This window comes from Amblyomma mixtum, chromosome 1 (assembly GCF_055824585.1).
Source record: "Amblyomma mixtum isolate Tamu chromosome 1, ASM5582458v1, whole genome shotgun sequence".
In the NCBI taxonomy this organism is placed as follows: Eukaryota; Metazoa; Arthropoda; class Arachnida; order Ixodida; family Ixodidae; genus Amblyomma; species Amblyomma mixtum.
The window spans coordinates 69,778,184-69,798,640 of record NC_143012.1 but is presented as its reverse complement, the minus strand read 5'-3'; the positions used below and the strand labels follow the sequence as shown (position 1 = coordinate 69,798,640).

Sequence of the window (20,457 nt, the reverse complement as noted above, 5' to 3'; positions counted from 1 at the left end):
CCAGGCGAGCCGGACCCCAACGTCGCGCCAGCGGCAGCTGCTAGGCGCGGTTGTGAGAAATTTGCTCATATCACAGTTGTTACCTCTACTAGCAGCTCAGTATTGGTCAGCGATCCTCAAAAATGACACTTTTTTCACATTTCTTGTCCCATGGTTTATTATTTACGTCAAGAACACTCTTTAGCTCGCTTTTATGACGTCGGCAGACGGTATCCAGGCTGACCTACCGGCCGGCAGACTCGGCGTACTTCACATCCGCACAAGAAAATACAAAACAGCCATACTACCAGAAAGGATGCTTTCTAGATTCGAGATACGACAGCATGACTGTGCTAAAAGTGGATCTTTCGGCAGCGACACTGCCTGCGGCAACGCCGGCCGACGACCTGCGCGCTGGTCCCAGACTGCCCTAGTCGTCACTAGGCCTAGCTGCTTTCGCATATCGACTCCGCAGCTGAGGGCGCTTCGGGACTGGCCAGCGCTCAGAAACGTGCTCCGCTCGGCACCCCTTTACTGTGAACTCGTCCCATAATAAAAGATATGTTCGATTTCCACGACGTCTTCAGCAACAGAGCTAGCAGACGGCAGGCGAACCGCACCAGGTAGCAGCAGCACAAAACCGACTGATGAAATTTGCTTGCATCGCAGTCATCACTTCTACCAGGAACTCGGTATTTGCCAACGATCGTCAGAAACGATGCATTTTTGATATTCATATATCCCAGGGTTTGCTATGAACGTGAACAAACAATACTTTCGCGTTCTTCAGATGCCGGCGTTCGGCACGAAGACTGGCGCAGACCGCCCGGCTCCAAGGAGTGCGCCCTATGTCATCATGACGCTGCCGCTTCCCGTCGTTGTTGCCGCGAGCGGCCCACCGTTGACATCTAGCAGGCCGGACGCAGGCAACGAGCTGCAATCGGACGTTGCGACGCTGTTCGCAACGCCGCGCCGCAAACCGAGCGAGTGGCGGTTAGCAGCGAACGCGGCTCGCTGGTGCGTCGACTGCGCTCACGCGGCTGTGCCCCGCTCATCGTACGTCACTGTATTTTGGTATGACGTCACTAAAACTAATTTTTCTACACCCCTTGTGACGTCATGGTTGATGGCGCTAGCGATGGGTCTAGATCGTGAGAGTGAGCATTTAGGTAATCTTTGGAACCGAATTAAAATATTTTTTAAATGTTTGTTGCGTCCAACACCTGGCCGTTAGTGCCCTTGCATACTTAGGAATCCCACAGCAGGCTTTTTATAGCTTCAAAATTTGGTGTCTCCACCCCTTTAAGTAATTAGTTAATCTTAATAAGCTAACTTTAATTATTGACTTGATGAACAAAGTGTCAATGGAAAAGTTGCAGATCGTTTTGAAAATCAGCTGACTGAAACATTTGCAGGAACGTACTATTTGCGTAAAATAGTTTTTTTACCGGCCGTTAACCGTAATTCAGACAATAAAAAAAAGCTTCCACATGACAACCGTGCCACTTCAACGTCCCAAGATGCACCTTAGAGAATAAAATTCTGTTTTCCTGAAGTCCTCACCTCGATGAGACTTTGGGTGCACATTGGGGCAGAGACGCGAGCGAGCAACTGGTCACGTGTTAACTTTCTTTTAAGGCCGATAAATGAAGCTACGCAAATCGTACCGTGATGAAAACGGCACTACTGCCGGTTTTTCGAGGCGAAAACATTTCCATTGACACTTTTTTTCCTAAAGTCTATAATTAAAAAGTTAGCTAATTAAGCTTAACTAATTTACTTTGATGAATGAAAAAACTACTCGAGACTAGGCCATGCGACTCTGAACAACCTTTAGTTGGTTTCCCTGGACTAGGACACTTCGTCTTTTTTAAAAGGTTGTTTACATTTAGCTGGGACACCCGGGAAATAGCACCTCGCCGCCGAACTGGGTCAAGTCATCACTGGAGAACCGCAAGAGACGTGGAAGTCCAAGTGTCAGGTGCAAGGCACCGCAGCCCATCTACTAAAACCGATCTAGGGACCTTAGTTCTACATCTGTGTATTGCACCTATCTATCGCACAAAGCGAAAGCATGAATCCGGTTCTCGGTAGACGAGACTTCTTAGAGGTGACCACTTCGCCGTTCTCAGAAATATCCGCCAGATAGTCAAGCCAATGTTCGTCAAGCCTGGCAGGGAAGGAACGCTGACTAATATGTCTACTGTTGTGAACGTGAATTTTCCTTGAACTACTGATTATAATGTTACATCCCGTTATCTACGAACATGGCCAACGAAACGAGCTCGTACAGCAAAAGGAGACGACAAGCACAGGGCCGGATTATGAAAAATGGGGGCCCTGGGCTAATGCGGATGTAGGCCCCCTCTCCCTCTACTTGCCCCCTCTTTCCTGCTCCCCGCTACACGACTAGAATATATGCCATGTTTCATTTTAATTCCAACAAGTAAAAAGAGCGAAGGCGATCAATGGGATTCATGCAGAAGTAACGCAGTAGCATTAGGTTTACAGCGCAAAAAACACCAGGCGACTTTTGGAACGCCCGACACGTGTGCGTATATGGCCGAGCGCCGAACGCCACGGAAGAGCCACGTGGGCCGACCGACAACTTGCGGGGCTGCAGTGCAGCGCGCCGCCTCCTCTCCTCTTTCAGTGACGCCGTACACAAGCCGACAGACGGGTTTTCCTTCGCAGCGCTGTTTTAATGCTAGCGCATCAAGGAAAAGCAGGCTGAGCTAGCTTCCTAAAGCTGAGATGGGTGCTCCGGCAGCGACTAGGAAATAGAGACACTCGTTAATTAGTGCCCGAGAGGGTAATATTAAAAGTTATTAAAATTAATTTGTTCACACGATGAACTTTTACTACTGCCCTCGTGGGGAAAATTTGAAAAGGAGAATTAAAGTCCCGGCTCAGTGGTTAGATGCTCGGCTGCTGAGCCGAGTACCCGGATTCAAACCCAGCCACACGGCGACCGTGTTTTGATGGAGGGAAAATGCAAAAAGGCGCCCGTGTGTTGTGCGATGTCAGAGCGCGTTAAAGATCCTCAGGTGGTCGAAATTGTTTCTGAGCTCTACACTATATACGGCACCTATTTCTCTCTTTCATTCACACCTTCATTCTACGAAACCAATACTTAGAAAAAAGAACGAACAAAATAAATTGTCCCGGCCACGCCGGTCGCATTTCGCTGGAGGCGGAATGTTAGAGGCCCGTGTAATATGCGACATCAGTGCACTTTAAAGAACCCGAGGTGGTCGAAATTATCCGCGTCCTGTATAGCCGGAGTTGATTTGGGACATTAAAGCCCATAAATCTAAACATAAACCCATAAACGAGTGTCTCGCTTTCCTAGTGGCCGCCGGAGCACGAAGTGAAACTGTGGGACCTCAAAGAAGCTAGCACATCCCGATTTGTTTTTCAGTTTGGTAAAGCTAAAGAAAAAATCCCGGTGTTATTACTATAAGGAGTGCGACAAAATTTAGGAGACGCGTGCTGTTGTAAACACCAGCACATCTGTTCACTGAGCGAATTCACTTAATCTGCATTCTGTTTTCTGAAAAAGCTCGGATTTGTTTGGATCACTAAATCTAATCCTGTGAGGAGACGCTTGATTGTACCCAAACCTTCTTTATTAAAATGCAAGTATCAGACTGCAGTAATCGTTATACACGTTACACAATAAATATACAACAGATATATACAATACTTAAGGCAATACAAACACCATAAAGTTCACTAGAATACATATGAAAATTACCAACTCTAATTACAAAGCATATTTTAAAATACTTTCGTTGAAGGAAAGACAAGCAAAGATGACACCAAATAAATGTGGCACTATCAAAAACAACAACAATACAGCGCATTACATGCAGGCTCAATATCACAAGAACAAACAAGAGACGGACAACGAAGATTTACATCTTTTGAATTACACTGCTCAGAGTTTCATTGTTAACATGGAGGTTGGGAGATGATACATGCAACAAAGTCGTTGGAACTTTTCATGTACTCCGCAAACAGTTCATTTTAAAATGGCATTTTTCGCGCCTTCGCTTTGGCGAAATCACATATAGTCTGTTCGAAAGATAGATCGCGGAGAGGGTCACTTTCAATGGACATGATAGCAAGCGAGTTCAACTTATTATCAAGGAGGCTCGAACGAAGGCGACTTTTTATCAGCGACCACTTAGAAAACGATCTCTCGGTCTCACAGTTTGTCATAGGTATGCTTAAGTATATTCTCAAAGCAATGGAAAGGTTCGGAAACACATCAGTAAGCTTTCTTTCTTGCAGCAACTTCATTATTCCCAGGGAACTCGTGTATTTGCACACAGAGTTGTGCAGAAAGTTCGCAAACTGAATGATTTCAGCGGGAAATGCTGGTTCCAAATCATTTTCGTAGGTTTTCACCAACCTCTCAGCCTGCTCCCAAGCAGCACAAATTGATTGGTCCAACAGTGGCAAAAGAGTGGCGGAAATTGGCATGAATATTGGTCCTACACTGGCATTTGAGCAATCCGAAACTTTTTCCAACAATGGCCCTTCATTCATGCCAAGATTGTGCCTATACTCAGCCAGTCTAGCTGCCAGCATTGACCCAACATTCAGCCAGTCTATCCACAAATGGCTAACGTTCGTGCCAAGACTATGCCCATGTTCAGCCAATCTATTACTTATGGCCCGACATTCGTGCCAATACTATGCCCATATTCAGCCAATCTCACGCCAATAGTATGCCCACATTCAGTCGATCTGCCAATAATGGCCCGAAATTCGCGCCAATAGTATGCCCACATTCCGCCAGTATCAATAATAGCCCCAGGTTTGCTCCGACTTGTGCCCACTTTTCCACCCTTGATCTAACTTTTATAGGTGGCATATCAATTGCAAGGCCAGTGGGAAATTGTACGCGATCGGGGGTCCCACCTAGTTTTGTACCACACCTCTTGCTGGCCAGCAACAATGCAGACATATACCGCTTGTTTTCCACCAGCCGGAGCTTGTATGTGTAACATTTTACATATGAGCAGTCAGCAGACATACAAAAAAGAAAGAACGGATTCAAAGAGCAAAATTTATTGCATCTACGGTGCCAGTACATCGTGAAATGCATTGTGCCGGAGCCGCTGAATCGATGAGTCATATCGGCACTAATCGTTGCACTCCTCTTGTAAGAGAACTTTTGCAGTGCCTTGAAACAAATTCCTCGCCAAGCTCTTGCACGATGACCTGGCTGTACATCGCAGCTGCAAAGAGGTGCATGATGTGATCATGAGTGTAAGTACAACCATCGCAGAAAAAAGACAAGAAATAAAATAACACATTGATCTTAGTGGCGCGCAGTGTGCGAGAAGGTACTCGCAACATATGTTGAAAGTATAATTTCTAAATGACTCTTAATATAAATCCCCACACTAATAGCAAAATGTTGAATTGAATTTAACAATTTTTTCCCACCGTATTGCTAATTTCTAATCCCAATTTGCCGTGTCACACCCTCAAATGCATATTAAAAGTCACAAAAAGAGATAAATATAGTGTTTAATACAAATCAGTCTATTTTTATATTTCTTATCAAAATTATATGTCTATTGCGAGCTGGTTGTTTGCCTTTTTGTTCCAGCAAAGTATGGCACAGGTGGTAGCAGCTCCACCCTATTGAACAGCTGTGAGCAATTTTTTTTTCGCTATGAAATATAATATTCCATGCAAAGACGGCTTGCACAGTTTTGCGAAATGCGCTGAACGCTGGAGACCGAATACACTTTTTTTAAAGTAAGCAGATTATCGATGCCGCTTGCCATGCATGTAACGGGGCAGACGGAAATCTTACTTGAAAACCACACGAAATCACTCTTCCGTTAGTCCATGGGTGATTAATTCCGAGACAACATGGATAAAGTTCGCTGGGACCAGGAATTCCGCTTTTTCTCGTTGCGCCTGCAACTGGCCAAGACAAGGGCACCCGGCACGGGAATATTACACGCGGCCAGAAAACTGCTGCAGTGAAAGAATAAGCGCTTCTGGTACTCATCTTGCACAAACGATAGACGACCAATGTCGTAATGAACGCAACATGAGTCGGGCCACACGACACTCCGCCACGGTGATTGAAGAGATAGTCAACGTTCGGTAAATCCATTTTTTCAAAGCTGAAAAATAAAGTTCTCACCATTCTGTGCATGCCTTTGCGCTAGACATTTCGCTGTGAAAGTTGCCATTCAGAAGTTGGCGCCAGTGCTTTGTCGCTTTCTCGTTTCCTGCCGGAGAAAAAAAAGGTCGGCGCTGATTCAAAGCGGCAATTACGCCAAGAACCATATTCATTTCCGAACACATTTCAATATAAAAGTATGGTGGTACTCACAAATAGAATCTTGCAGGCCAGGCTACTGAATTCCGTCATAATTGTCAAATCGTATCGGGTGCGGATTCTCGACAACGAACGGCGTCAGCTTGAGCGCGCATGCTTCGTCGGCAAGCTGGTTGTGTGGCTTTTCGCCGCCTTGCTAGCTACAGGCGATACTCGTTGGGCGAGTGTTCGGGAAAGGAGGAGACCACGATGGGACAGGTTTCTTATATTTTTCGGAGAATTTGCTGCAGCAAGAGAAACGGCAGCTGGAAAAGGGGTAGAAGAAAATCTAGGGAGGGTGGATGAGCGGCGTTGCGCTTAGTTGGGCGCGAGGGGAAAACAGGTTAGAGAAGGTCAGTGTACCTAAAATCACAAAGAAAAAAAAAACTCCTAGCATGGTGAGGGCAAGCGCTCTTCCAACAAAGAGGCTCGGCCCGGCAAAAGGCGGCTGTATGGGACTTCAAAAAGGGGGTGGAGAGGGGGGGGGGGGGGTGAAATGAGTGAAAGAATTCCGGAATGTCCGGAGGGTGCGCCCTAGGCGTTGAGCACGTGAAAAGCGGCAAGGAAACGACAATGCGGAGATGTTGGAAGTGGAAACGTGGAGCTTGGGCATGAATTTCGTCAAAACGGCTCCAAACATTAGCGTAATCTCTGAGGTCGTGTGCCTCTTTGGTTGAAGCTGAGATAAACGTGTTACTATGAAAATACCGGAAATATAAAACAATAAATAAAATTAGCGAGAACAATGCGTGTTCTTTGAGTGTTTCATATACGATACTTGTGGCGGACAAAGTAGGATGACATACGTCCAAGCAACACCATTCATCAATATAATCCAATGATTCGCTTCTAGAGCGACGAATACCCTACATTTTATACACACCAGTGTAGGCAGGTCGGTCTAAGCCATAGTCATGCGGCCCACCCGTGCGTGTCTGCGCTAGCTCGAAATGACGCGGCGCGCTACTCAGCAATGCACCTGTTATGGCTCATTGGTATTAAGGATACGCGCAAAGAAAAGGCAAAAAAAAATCTAGTGAAAATGCGACCGGGAAAAAGTTCCGATCTTTAATTTGATAAACGTGATAATTTAAAGCAAAAACGTATGCTAGAGCCGTCGTTATAGAATACCCAAAAAGCACAGCAGAATAACAAAACAATTTGCGACATTATAAAAACCTAGCCACCTTAGCTTCGCGGCTTCAGGAAGCAGAGCCGTTTGTTCGCTTATTATTATTTTTTTAATTTAACATACATCTACATTTTCTTTCCCGTCTGCTGCTTCTTCACGCAGTAAATGCGCAGCAAGTTGTTCACGTCAACTGTTTATTTGCGATAAAACCAAAATCCCGTTTTACTCACATCGTTTCTTCTCTGATAATGCGCCACGCAATAATTTGTGACCTAGTGGAAAAAGCGATTTATTTGTTTTTTTCTAGGGTGAGCATCCTGTGGGTGAGGCATTGTGTTCTGGATTGTGTAATACGATTCAGCGTTTCGTGCAGCATAAACTTATTAGTTAAGTTGAGCCTATATCTTGAGACACGAATTTGAACCGGCAACCTATAATCGGGGGCTGTGGTATGCGAGGTATGCGAGAGATATGCGAGGCAGTACGTTAATTAGTGCGTTATTATACCATTCCTCGAATCGAAATTTCATTTTCTTGTTTGTGGCACCTCTTTCTCTCTTTCTTTTTTTTTGCATACCATAATTACAAAAGACGCGGCTTTTCAAAATTCGTATACCTTCGTGAATGAATCTGACCTCTGCTCACTTTCGCGCAATCAATTACATCGCGCTTTTTATTGTAATTTCGCGTCAGAGTTCGACGCTAGCGCTGTTGTTGGTCATAAAAAATAAATAAATAAACAAGTCCGAATTTTAAAAAAAAACGGATTGAGAGAAATAACCACATATAATCACAGGGACATCCTTTGGTGTGTCGTGGAGCGGCACTGCCAATACAGGGAAAACAGCGGACAAGTAGGGCCATCATAGCGGGTGTAATGAGGCGGCACTGCCAATATGGGGACGACAGCAGAAATTTAGGGCCATCGTTGGAGGTGTAACTAAGTGGCATTGCCAATATGGGGAAAACATCGGACAAGTGGGGCCATCGTTGGAGGTGTAACTAAGCGGCATTGCCAATATGGGGAAAACATCGGACAAGTAGGGCCAATGTTGGAAATGGCACATTGTGGCAGTGCCAATATGGGGACAATGAAGGCAACATTGGTCCTGTATAGGGCCACACATAGCCAACAGACTCCCAATTTTGGGCCAACGGTTTGTGCTGCCTGGGCCCAAGCAGCACAAATTGATTGGTCCAACAGTGGCAAAAGAGTGGCGGAAATTGGCATGAATATTGGTCCTACACTGGCATTTGAGCAATCCGAGACTTTTTCCAACAATGGCCCTTCATTCATGCCAAGATTGTGCCTACACTCAGCCAGTCTAGCTGCCAGCATTGACCCAACATTTAGCCAGTCTATCCACAAATGGCCAACGTTCGTGCCAAGACTACGCCCATGTTCAGCCAATCTATTAATTATGGCCCGACATTCGTGCCAATACTATGCCCATATTCAGCCAATCTCACGCCAATAGTATGCCCACATTCAGTCGATCTGTCAATAATGGCCCCAAATTCGCGCCAATAGTATGCCCACATTCCGCCAGTATCAATAATAGCCCCAGGTTTGCTCCGACTTGTGCCCACTTTTCCACCCTTGATCTAACTTTTATAGGTGGCATATCAATTGCAAGGCCAGTGGGAAATTGTACGCGATCGGGGGTCCCACCTAGTTTTGTACCACACCTCTTGCTGGCCAGCAACAATGCAGACATATACCGCTTGTTTTCCACCAGCCGGAGCTTGTATGTGTAACATTTTACATATAAGCAGTCAGCAGACATACAAAACAGAAAGAACGGATTCAAAGACCAAAATTTATTGCATCTACGGTGCCAGTACATCGTGAAATGCATTGTGCCGGAGCCGCTGAATCGATGAGTCATATCGGCACTAATCGTTGCACTCCTCTTGTAAGAGAACTTTTGCAGTGCCTTGAAACAAATTCCTCGCCAAGCTCTTGCACGATGACCTGGCTGTACATCGCAGCTGCAAAGAGGTGCATGATGTGATCATGAGTGTAATTACAACCATCGCAGAAAAAAGACAAGAAATAAAATAACACATTGATCTTAGTGGCGCGCAGTGTGCGAGAAGGTACTCGCAACATATGTTGAAAGTATAATTTCTAAATGACTCTTAATATAAATCCCCACACTAATAGCAAAATGTTGAATTGAATTAAACAATTTTTTTCCCACCGTATTGCTAATTTCTAATCCCAATTTGCCGTGTCACACCCTCAAATGCATATTAAAAGTCACAAAAAGAGACAAATATAGTGTTTAATACAAATCAATCTATTTTTATATATCCTATCAAAATTATATGTCTATTGCGAGCTGGTTGTTTGCCTTTTTGTTCCAGCAAAGTATGGCACAGGTGGTAGCAGCTCCTCCCTATTGAACAGCTGTGAGCAATTTTTTTTTCGCTATGAAATATAATATTCCATGCAAAGACGGCTTGCACAGTTTTGCGAAATGCGCTGAACGCAGGAGACCGAATACACTTTTTTTAAAGTAAGCAGATTATCGATGCCGCTTGGCTTGCATGTAACGGGGCAGACGGAAATCTTACTTGAAAACCACACGAAATCACTCTTACGATAGTCCATGGGTGATTAATTCCGAGACAACATGGATAAAGTTCGCTGGGACCAGGAATTCCGCTTTTTCTCGTACGCCTGCAACTGGCCAAGACAAAGGCACCCGGCGCGGGAATATTACACGCGGCCCGAAAACTGCTGCAGTGGAAGAATAAGCGCTTCTGGTACTCATCTTGCACAAACGATAGACGACCAATGTCGTAATGAACGCAACATGAGTCGGACCACACAACACTCCGCCACGGTGATTGAAGAGATAGTCAACGTTCGGTAAATCCATTTTTTCAAAGCTGAAAAATATAGTTCTCACCATTCTGTGCATGCCTTTGCGCTAGACATTTCGCTGTGAAAGTTGCCATTCAGAAGTTGGCGCCAGTGCTTTGTCGCTTTCTCGTTTCCTGCCGGAGAAAAAAAAGGTCGGCGCTGATTCAAAGCGGCAATTACGCCAAGAACCATATTCATTTCCGAACACATTTCAATAGAAAAGTATGGTGGTACTCACAAATAGAATCTTGCAGGCCAGGCTACTGAATTCCGTCATAATTGTCAAATCGTATCGGGTGCGGATTCTCGACAACGAACGGCGTCAGCTTGAGCGCGCATGCTTCGTCGGCACGCTGGTTGTGTGGCTTTTCGCCGCCTTGCTAGCTACAGGCGATACTCGTTGGGCGAGTGTTCGGGAAAGGAGGAGACGACTATGGGACAGGTTTCTTATATTTTTCGGAGAATTTGCTGCAGCAAGAGAAACGGCAGCTGGAAAAGGGGTAGAAGAAAATCTAGGGAGGGTGGATGAGCGGCGTTGCGCTTAGTTGGGCGCGAGGGGAAAACAGGTTAGAGAAGGTCAGTGTACCTAAAATCACAAAGAAAAAAATAACTCCTAGCATAGTGAGGGCCAGCGCTCTTCCAACAAAGAGGCTCGGCCCGGCAAAAGGCGGCTGTATGGGACTTCAAAAAGGGGGTAAAGAGGGGGGGGGGGGGGGGGTGAAATGAGTGAAAGAATTCCGGAATGTCCGGAGGGTGCGCCATAGGCGTTGAGCACGTGAAAAGCGGCAAGGAAACGACAATGCGGAGATGTACGTTGGAAGTGGAAACGTGGAGCTTGGGCATGAATTTCGTCAAAACGGCTCCAAACATTAGCGTAATCTCTGCGGTCGTGTGCCTCTTTGGTTGAAGCTGAGATAAATGTGTTACTATGAAAATACCGGAAATATAAAACAATAAATAAAATTAGCGGGAACAATGCGTGTTCTTTGAGTGTTTCATATACGATACTTGTGGCGGACAAAGTAGGATGACATACGTCCAAGCAACACCATTCATCAATATAATCCAATGATTCGCTTCTAGAGCGACGAATACCCTACATTTTATACACACCAGTGTAGGCAGGTCGGTCTAAGCCATAGTCATGCGGCCCACCCGTGCGTGTCTGCGCTAGCTCGAAATGACGCGGCGCGCTACTCAGCAATGCACCTGTTATGGCTCATTGGTATTAAGGATACGCGCAAAGAAAAGGCAAAAAAAAATCTAGTGAAAATGCGACCGGGAAAAAGTTCCGATCTTTAATTTGATAAACGTGATAATTTAAAGCAAAAACGTATGCTAGAGCCGTCGTTATAGAATACCCAAAAAGCACAGCAGAATAACAAAACAATTTGCGACATTATAAAAACCTAGCCACCTTAGCTTCGCGGCTTCAGGAAGCAGAGCCGTTTGTTCGCTTATTATTATTTTTTTAATTTAACATACATCTACATTTTCTTTCCCGTCTGCTGCTTCTTCACGCAGTAAATGCGCAGCAAGTTGTTCACGTCAACTGTTTATTTGCGATAAAACCAAAATCCCGTTTTACTCACATCGTTTCTTCTCTGATAATGCGCCACGCAATAATTTGTGACCTAGTGGAAAAAGCGATTTATTTGTTTTTTTCTAGGGTGAGCATCCTGTGGGTGAGGCATTGTGTTCTGGATTGTGTAATACGATTCAGCGTTTCGTGCAGCATAAACTTATTAGTTAAGTTGAGCCTATATCTTGAGACACGAATTTGAACCGGCAACCTATAATCGGGGGCTGTGGTATGCGAGGTATGCGAGAGATATGCGAGGCTGTACGTTAATTAGTGCGTTATTATACCATTCCTCGAATCGAAATTTCATTTTCTTGATTGTGACACCTCTTTCTCTCTTTCTTTTCTTCTTTACATACCATAATTACAAAAGACGCCGCTTTTCAAAATTCGTATACCTTCGTGAATGAATCTGACCTCTGCTCACTTTCGCGCAATCAGTTATATCGCGCTTTTTATTGTAATTTCGCGTCAGAGTTCGACGCTAGCGCTGTTGTTGGTCATAAAAAATAAATAAATAAACAAGTCCGAATATTGAAAAAAAAACGGATTGAGAGAAATAACCACATATAATCACAGGGACATCCTTGGTGTGTCGTGGAGCGGCACTGCCAATACAGGGAAAACAGCGGACAAGTAGGGCCATCATAGCGGGTGTAATGAGGCGGCACTGCCAATGTGGGGACGACAGCGGAAATTTAGGGCCATCGTTGGAAGTGTAACTAAGTGGCATTGCCAATATGGGGAAAACATCGGACAAGTAGGGCCACCGTTGAAGGTTTAACTAAGCGGCATTGCCAATATGGGGAAACATCGGACAAGTAGGGCCAATGTTGGAAATGGCACATTGTGGCAGTGCCAATATGGGGACAATGAAGGCAACATTGGTCCTGTATAGGGCCACACATAGCCAACAGACTCCCAATATTGGGCCAACGGTTTGTGCTGCCTGGGATGAAAGCATCTACGGAGCGTCTACTAAAACTAGGGGTACACAACACGGCTGATGAATTGATTAGCGCCCATCTTACAAGCCAGGTAGTGCGACTGGCCACAACTACGACCGGCCGCAGGGTCTTAGAAGATTTAAACATTAGCTTTCCGCAGCAAGTGGCTGGGAGACAAGATATACCTAAAGAGTGGAAGAGCAAATTCCTTACGATTCCGCTTCCCAAAAACATGCACCCGGAGCACCATCATGCTAGACGAGTGGCGAGGAGCAAGAAGATGAACGAGTGCTATTCAACAAAAGAAGGAGCCTTCTTCGTGGACGCTGCGGGTCCTGTACAAGGAATATCAACAATCTCAGTGGTGCACCAAATGCAAGTCGTGGACGGGCTTTCAGTTCGTAACGGGGATACACAGGCTATGGAGGAAGTAGCGATAGCCCTTGCCGCAACGCACTCAGAATCTAAATACATAGTTACAGATTCCCAGGCGGCTTATAGAAACTATATGCGTGGCAGAATCACGCCGCTAGCCTGCAAAATTCTTAGTCAATGTAGGACTTCAGCTGAACGGAAGGAATAAATATGGGTACCAGGTCACCAGGGAGTTGAAGGAAACGAGCGCGTACACGCTTCGGCCCGAGCTTTTCTTCCCCGGCATCCTTCTACGTCCTCCCTTCCTGATTCTGGCTCCCCCTCTCCGCTAACGACATATTCAGAAATATTGCAACATTTGCGCCTTGAAAGGCAGACACTCCCGAGGCCTGCTAAGGGTCTCAGTAAATCAGAGGAATGTCACCTTCGCAGGCTACAAACTATGTCTTTCAATAACCCAGCTACGCTTCACGCCATTGAGCCCGAGTCCTTTTCGGCACAGTGCAAATTTTGTGGCCAGAAGGCAAACTTGTACCACATGGTATGGGCTTGTCAGAAAAATGACAGCATTGAGATCATAAATCAGCCAACGCGGGAGGGCTGGGAGGCGGCCCTGTCCAGCTCGGACCTCGAGGAACAACGAGCCCTCGTCGCCAGAGCACGGGCAGCGGCTTTCACCAACGGCGTCCCGGACTAGGGACCCGATCAGCCTTCCCTTCAACTAAGGCTTTAATAAACGTTTTCATCATCATCTACCTCGTAGCACACTATCGCTTTTTCCGTCCGGGTGCTTACTCAAAATGATACGTTTGCCCTCATCCTGATAACATTTATTTGTACTCAGCGTGCGTGCCCTCTCCTCGAAGGTATCAAAGAGAGGTCGCAACGAATTAACAAAGCCTTCTAGAGAGCTCAGCAGTTCTAGAGCAGTAGCAATGTCTAATCCTGGTTTCTGAACTGCTACGCTCGTTTTGTCAAAGCGCTCCAAGATTTCACTCCAGAAAATTGCCATGAATGCAGTCTCTAGTTTTGTCACCTTCTTGAAGAGAGAGTGCGCTTCGTTCCGAGTGTCACCGTTTTCTTCTTCATTCTTTGAGATCGCTTCAAGGCAGCACAAGACTGCTTTGAAATTTTTCAAAATGGCCTTACGTGATTCAGCGTGCCTTGACCACCTGGTCTGAGAGAGACTTTTCAAAACAAGCTGCTCACAGTCACCACTTTCACCCATGCTGTTCAAAAGATGTTTCCATCGCTTAGGTGTGGCAGCAAAGAACACATACAGTCTCTGAGTTAGAGCAAAAAATTTGACAGCCTCAAGGCAACTGTCAACACTACACGCGCCAACTAAATTTAGTGAATGACCAGCACATGGGACGTAGACTGCCAATTCGTTCAGGTGTTTTATTTGAGCTAACAGTCCGTTGTACTTTCCTGACGTATTACTCGCGTTGTCGTATGCTTGGCCCCTACAATCACCAATTGAGATGCCATTGGCTGTCAAGAGGGTCATCACGGTGTCGTAAAGATGGAAGCCGGTATGCGATTCAGTTGGAACAAATCCAAGAAACCGTTCGTAAACTTGCCCATTTAAGTAGTATCGTAAAACAACTGACAGTTGATCAACGTGTGTAAGGTCTGGAGTGGAATCAACAATTAAAGAGAAGTATTTTGTGCGTTTCACTTCGTCAACGAGACGATCTTTGACAGCCTTTGGCATATGCTCGATAAATTCGTCACAAATGGTTTTTGACAGGTACGATGGGTGACCTTTTCACTTGTTCCCATAGCGTTTGATGTGCTCCTCTAGAAAGGGATCAAACTTGGCAATGACTTCAAGTACTCCCATGTAATTGCCATTTCTCGGTGAACCAAAAACTTCATCACTTCCCCTAAACGCTAGGCTGCGCTCAGCTATAAGCTTAACTACAACGACTACGCGCTTGAACACCTCTGTTCAGTAAGCGGTCTCAGTGACAAGATGCTTAACCAGCTCCTTGTCAATTGTGCTGTTCGAGTTAGACCGGGCGAGCCATGCTGTAGCCTCGTATACATGGAGCCCGACGTTGCGGGTCGGGTCGGGGTGCGCCAGATGTCGGGCTCACCAGCCCGACCCTACCGCGTTTACATGAACCGGTTTTCTGTCGGGCAGAGATCGTCGCTACCCCTAGCGTCGAGCACGCAAACTACACGCATGCTAGAGGAGGAGGAACGCCCAGACGAAAAGTTCCCTTTCCCGACTGCTGCTCTTTCCGGTCGGTTGGTTCGCCCGTTCACGTGCGCGCTGTCTTCGAGGCAGGCAGCGGCTGGCTTTGATTTCCAATGGCTGTCTCCGCTGCCGGAAAAAATATCTCCGAGCACGGCCGGTCTCGACACGCGCGCTTTCTCGCTCTCTTCTTACGGCCTGAGCAGACGCCGAGAGAACAAAGCATGGTGAACACCACTATCCAAAGCCGGGGTTTCTAGTGATTTCGGCGTTTTTTTTTTTTTTTGAAAAGGCGGTCTAGTATCTCCCACAATCGAAATTCTCGAAGTCTTGTAACTAATCGTTGAACCACATCTAGAAGATTCACCCGTCCTATGCTCCCCGGAAGGGGTTCAGAGAAGCCACACCAAATGCTTAATACACCTCATTTCTGAGAAGTTTCTCCGAATTCTTCTCGTCAACTACACAAAGAAATTGACAAACCAAAATGACAAGCCGTCTGGTTTCATCCACAAGCCAACGCGAAAGCATTTAAGGCTGTAACTGACATCCCTTGGAACTGCGAGCCGCAGGACAATGTTGTATAGGTCATTACAAGCAGCGCCTGTTATTGTTTTCAGTCCTTCTAAGTATGTGAAACGATATCGGAGTTCCAAAGAGCAAAGGATCTTTCTGATCTGGTGTGTTTCACGCAGTGAGAACAGAGGGCACAGATACTTCGAATGTTTTCAAACGGCAAGTGCTATTATTTTGTTCATACATTTCCAAGTATCAACACAGACTGTGCCAGCCCTGAAGATGAAAATAAATGTTTTCCTAACCATGGCTTCGCCCTGTAATATCTTGCCTCACTTTTATTCCTGTCAGTCGCAAATGATACAGCCCTATTCGCTAATACTATGCGCCATCATTGCATGCCGACTTCAATGTTTTGAGATCCATCCACTATTTCCCTGCTTTGCGTGCCGATAGGAGTGGCTGCATAAGATATGGTTGTCAAGTTCTTGTTCAGTACTCGGAGCAGCCGTTCAGCAATATGTGCAAAGTAACCGAACCACCCCCGGAGAGTTGTGGCGATAGGTAGCAACTGCCCCCCATGCACAGGCCGTTAAGAAAGAGCGCGCGCGCCGAGTGCTCCAAGTTCCTGCAAAGCGCCAGCCAGACCGGAGAGGAGGTAGGAGAGGAGGCGCTAAAGCTCTACTCGACGGTCCCTTTGCTCGACCCCCTAGCGTATACATGAGCCCGACAACCGGTTCTCGGCCCGACAGCCTGCTTAACCCGACTTTTGTCGGTCTCATGTAAACGCCCAGTGTCACACAGTACCGGTGCTCGACGCTATTTTCATGAGCGCAAACCTTTTCTTCTGCTTTTTTCCAATCAGAAAAGCCATGAGTGGTGAAAGTACTCTGGTTGCTTCGAATTGAAAATAGTTTGCACATGAAGCAGTAAACGGAACCTTTGGACTCCGAATACATCAACCAGTGTCGCTCGTACGCTTCCCCATTTATAGCCTTTCGCACGAAAAGATGAGGTGATATATAACGCTTCTGAGTTGTGTATTGTCTTTCGGAAGACGGAAAAGTTTCTGCGCGATTTTGAAAATACACTCGTCCTTTCTCAAGGCATACACTCCGAAAGCTATCAGTAATGACGTCCGGCCACTTAGCAGGGTCACATTGGAGAACCTCACAACCTACCTCCTGCTGCGGGGAGGTCTGTACTTCTTTGTTGTCGCAGCGAGAAGCCGTCTGACCAGTCCTCTCGAGGCACACTTTGTGTTTGGGAACACGATGACTCGAAGCCGCACTAGTAGGAAACAAGTGAGTCGGTTCTTGCAGTATTGTTTGCTGGCGTTCGTCAGTAGAAGAAGGCTCATCGGGGATGTTTGGCGCCTGTTGATCAGCAGAAGCAGAAATCGGGCCTGGCGGAAAGGACACCTGAAGTTCCGTGGCAGAGGCCGGGCCGAGTAGCAACGACGTTGCTAACTCAGGAACAGGACAGACCTCGGTTAGCCTCGGTTGCTCAGATATATGGACGAACGAGGTTGGCACCGTTTTCCCAGGATCCAGACAACCAAGATGAGTGAAATCTGGCTTGTTGCCAGGAAACCGTAGTGATGGAGCTGGCAAGTCCTTCACAGAAGCACTGTCGGTACTATCGGGGTATTGGTACGGACTCTGGGTAGAGCAGTCATAATGCTCCGCAGAAGCTGCATTCAGAAGATACTTTGTCATCTTTGGCAGCCTCTTTTCACGATCTTCTCTTTCTAACTTCGCCTTTCGTTTAGACGCACCACTTTGATGCTTCCGACCGGGCATTTTCACATGAACGGAGGGCGTCACAGCTGACAAAAAGTTGAGATAAAATGGAATTTGACAAGTGTGCAAAGCACGAACGACGAACGCTGTTCCTCCGGACTTGGCGTGGCAAGACGAACGCGACCTCCTGATATCAGTTCAGAAGCGTTTGGGGGTAGGTAGGCCGGAGACGCTGATTGGTCGATGGAATGCGCTTCTCCGTGACGTTTTTTGGTGTTGCCCTTGTTCTCAACCAGACGTGGCGTCACCGCGCCTCCCTCGGCCTGTCTCTGGAGAACCTAGGGAATCGCTTGGTGCGCTCGCCGTGCCGCAGGTGCGTGGCACGCGGGTATTCACCCCCCTCCCCTGGTCCCCAACAGTGATGCCACTAAATGGCCGACATCACCAGCATACGCCGGGAACAGTATCCCCTCCCCGGAATAATTCCTAGTACCAACCACCGGTCACCACCATTCGGTTCGAGAACCGAGGTTCACGAACCTCTGCATTTCCGGCTTGTGGCTTTCGCCGTTAGTGAGAACATGCACGTTCAGCTTTGGCGACCACAACGCTGCCAACCTAGCTAAAATCTTATGCGGAAGTGCGAAAATGGCCATGGTGATCTTGCATGCACAGCAGGAAGTGATTTGTGTGTAGACCATCGAGGACGGAATGTACAAGGATGGTAGGATAGCACAAACGCTAACAAAAAGCAAACAAAAGCTAGTTGGGGCTCAAAACCCATTTTCGGTTCTAACAAGTACCAACGTTGGGGAAAAGCCACCAGCTGTGGGCGTCTTGCAGTAGGAAGGGTAAGAAGAATGGAAGCTTTCGAGAAGCGGAGGTAAGGCTGCATACAGCGCACGCGGGGTCGCGCCGCCCAGGGAAGCTTTTCTAATGAACTGCGGTATTGCCGAAAGACTGGTCGTTGACCGAGGCAACACCTCCTATGTGTTGACCAAGGTGGACAAGAGGAACATGTCACTGCCAGTACGAAACGTCAATGTTTTCTTCCAGCAGCGCCTCGAGAAAGGGTTAACTTCTTCCACTCGCCGAGACATTTTGTGGTGCCATTCTCGGGAAGACGATTCGCAACGCACTGCAGAGCTGACTGCCTTCTCTCTTGTCCGTCTACCAGGCAGGAGCTACTCGCGGCGGTTCCGGCAGGGGAGACGGACAATAGTAGCGGGCAAGAGCGAAGGGGGGCCCCCACCACATGAATGGCATTAGAGGAATGCCACTGGTGTCTCCACTACGGCTCAGCTCGTACTGTTCTGGCGCAGCCTTGGTTGCTGCGTTTCGCCGTAATCGCTTTTCAGCGAAGTGAACACAGCATTCGCAGGAGAGCGCCGTGCTGTCGCTTATTTTCTGGCTCTGACAAGTAAAAAAGGCAGCGTGTCATGGCCCGCCATCTTTAAGGTTGGCGCCATTCAGTCGCCTCTTTCCATTTTAACCGGCGCCGTAATAACGACTGAAAAAGCCGCTCTACGAGCGGCGCGGCGACACCATCGCGGTCGTTAGCCTCAAAGGCGTTCGCTGTTTCGCTAAGAGCTCGTTTCCGTGTTTTTTTTTTTTTTGTTACCAAAGTAAACGAGGGGTCTCCCCTATCAGTTGAAGGTCGCGTTTCCGCCCGGTCGTGGCCTGCGGGAAGAAAGCATCCTCCGTGGCCGAGTGCGGATCACCCACAGGTCTGTTGTGGGGAGAGGGAGGGGCAGCATTCGCGCCTCGCGGCTTTCTTCAAAGGGTTAGGCTCGCGGAGGGCGCGGGTTAAGCGAAGGCATCCCTTCTCTGACAGGGCCGGTGCCACACGGCGTGGCGCGGTACGGACGATGCCCGGTGGCTGCGCGCCCATTTGCTAGCCTCATCAGGGAAGGTTTAGCGGCATCTTACCTGCCCCGAGGGGCCCCTGTTGCGGGAGGGCGTTCGTCGCCGCGTTTCCAAGCTGTGTATGGCACCGAGGCCGGGGCTTTCAGGGAGAGAGCGAAAACACATGTAGTGACGAGGCTCCTCCTGCTCGCGGCTTAAGAATAATTCAACACTTTGCTTTTTTTTTCTTTTCGCGTGGAGAGCGAGCGCGGGGGCGCGCGATGCTCTGCCGCCATCGCGACTCAGAGATTTTGGTCTCGACCGGAGCCAGGCACGCAGACCGTCCTCTCGAGTAACCGTGGAGTGGGTCCACGGGGCGGCTGGTGGGACATGATGCTGTCATGTATATACTCCTTGTAAATAGTCGTCTGTGTGCATAAAACCTATATCAGTGCTCGCCAAGAGTCCCTGTCTTTCCTGCAAGTCTCATCCTACTGGCTCAGTACTTCGTTGGAAGAGAGAAGAACGGAGGGACAACCTCTCCGTACAAAGAAGAAGAGAAAAGAACCACCCTTTACTCCATCCCTTACGACACCACGCCTGTCACTCCTCTTCGTACTTCAAGCGTTCTAAGAATTATAAGAATTACCGTTCCGGCCACCAGTTCAAGCAGCGAGAAAAATTTCAGCGCTGCCGGAATCGTAATGCAGGAGCGACGACTCCAGGATTTTCAAACACACTACACCTTCAGACGCCACCACTGGATGGGGGGATTGACAAAAAACCACAAAAACCCTCCCCCAATCCTTAAAGGGCCACTGCCCAGGGTCCGGACATTTTTGAAAAACAAGCCCACTGTATAGATGAGGCATCGAAGATAACCTCTGCAAAATACTAGAGCCATGCGCGCCC

General features: G+C 47.4%; 2 protein-coding genes across 2 annotated transcripts in view; one reads left to right on the top strand and one right to left on the bottom strand.

Moving 5' to 3' along the window:
* Positions 1–20,457, top strand: part of LOC149366670 (flap endonuclease GEN homolog 1-like) — a 517,650-nt gene that overhangs the window by 115,438 nt on the left and 381,755 nt on the right. The window lies entirely within an intron of this gene.
* LOC149366691 (uncharacterized) lies at positions 15,806–17,760 on the bottom strand. The gene is made up of 2 exons (XM_089567347.1): positions 17,140–17,760; positions 15,806–15,814 (listed from the first exon to the last, which is right to left on the bottom strand). The coding sequence occupies exons 1-2, from the start codon at positions 17,758–17,760 to the stop codon at positions 15,806–15,808; spliced, it is 630 nt and encodes a 209-aa protein (XP_089423473.1).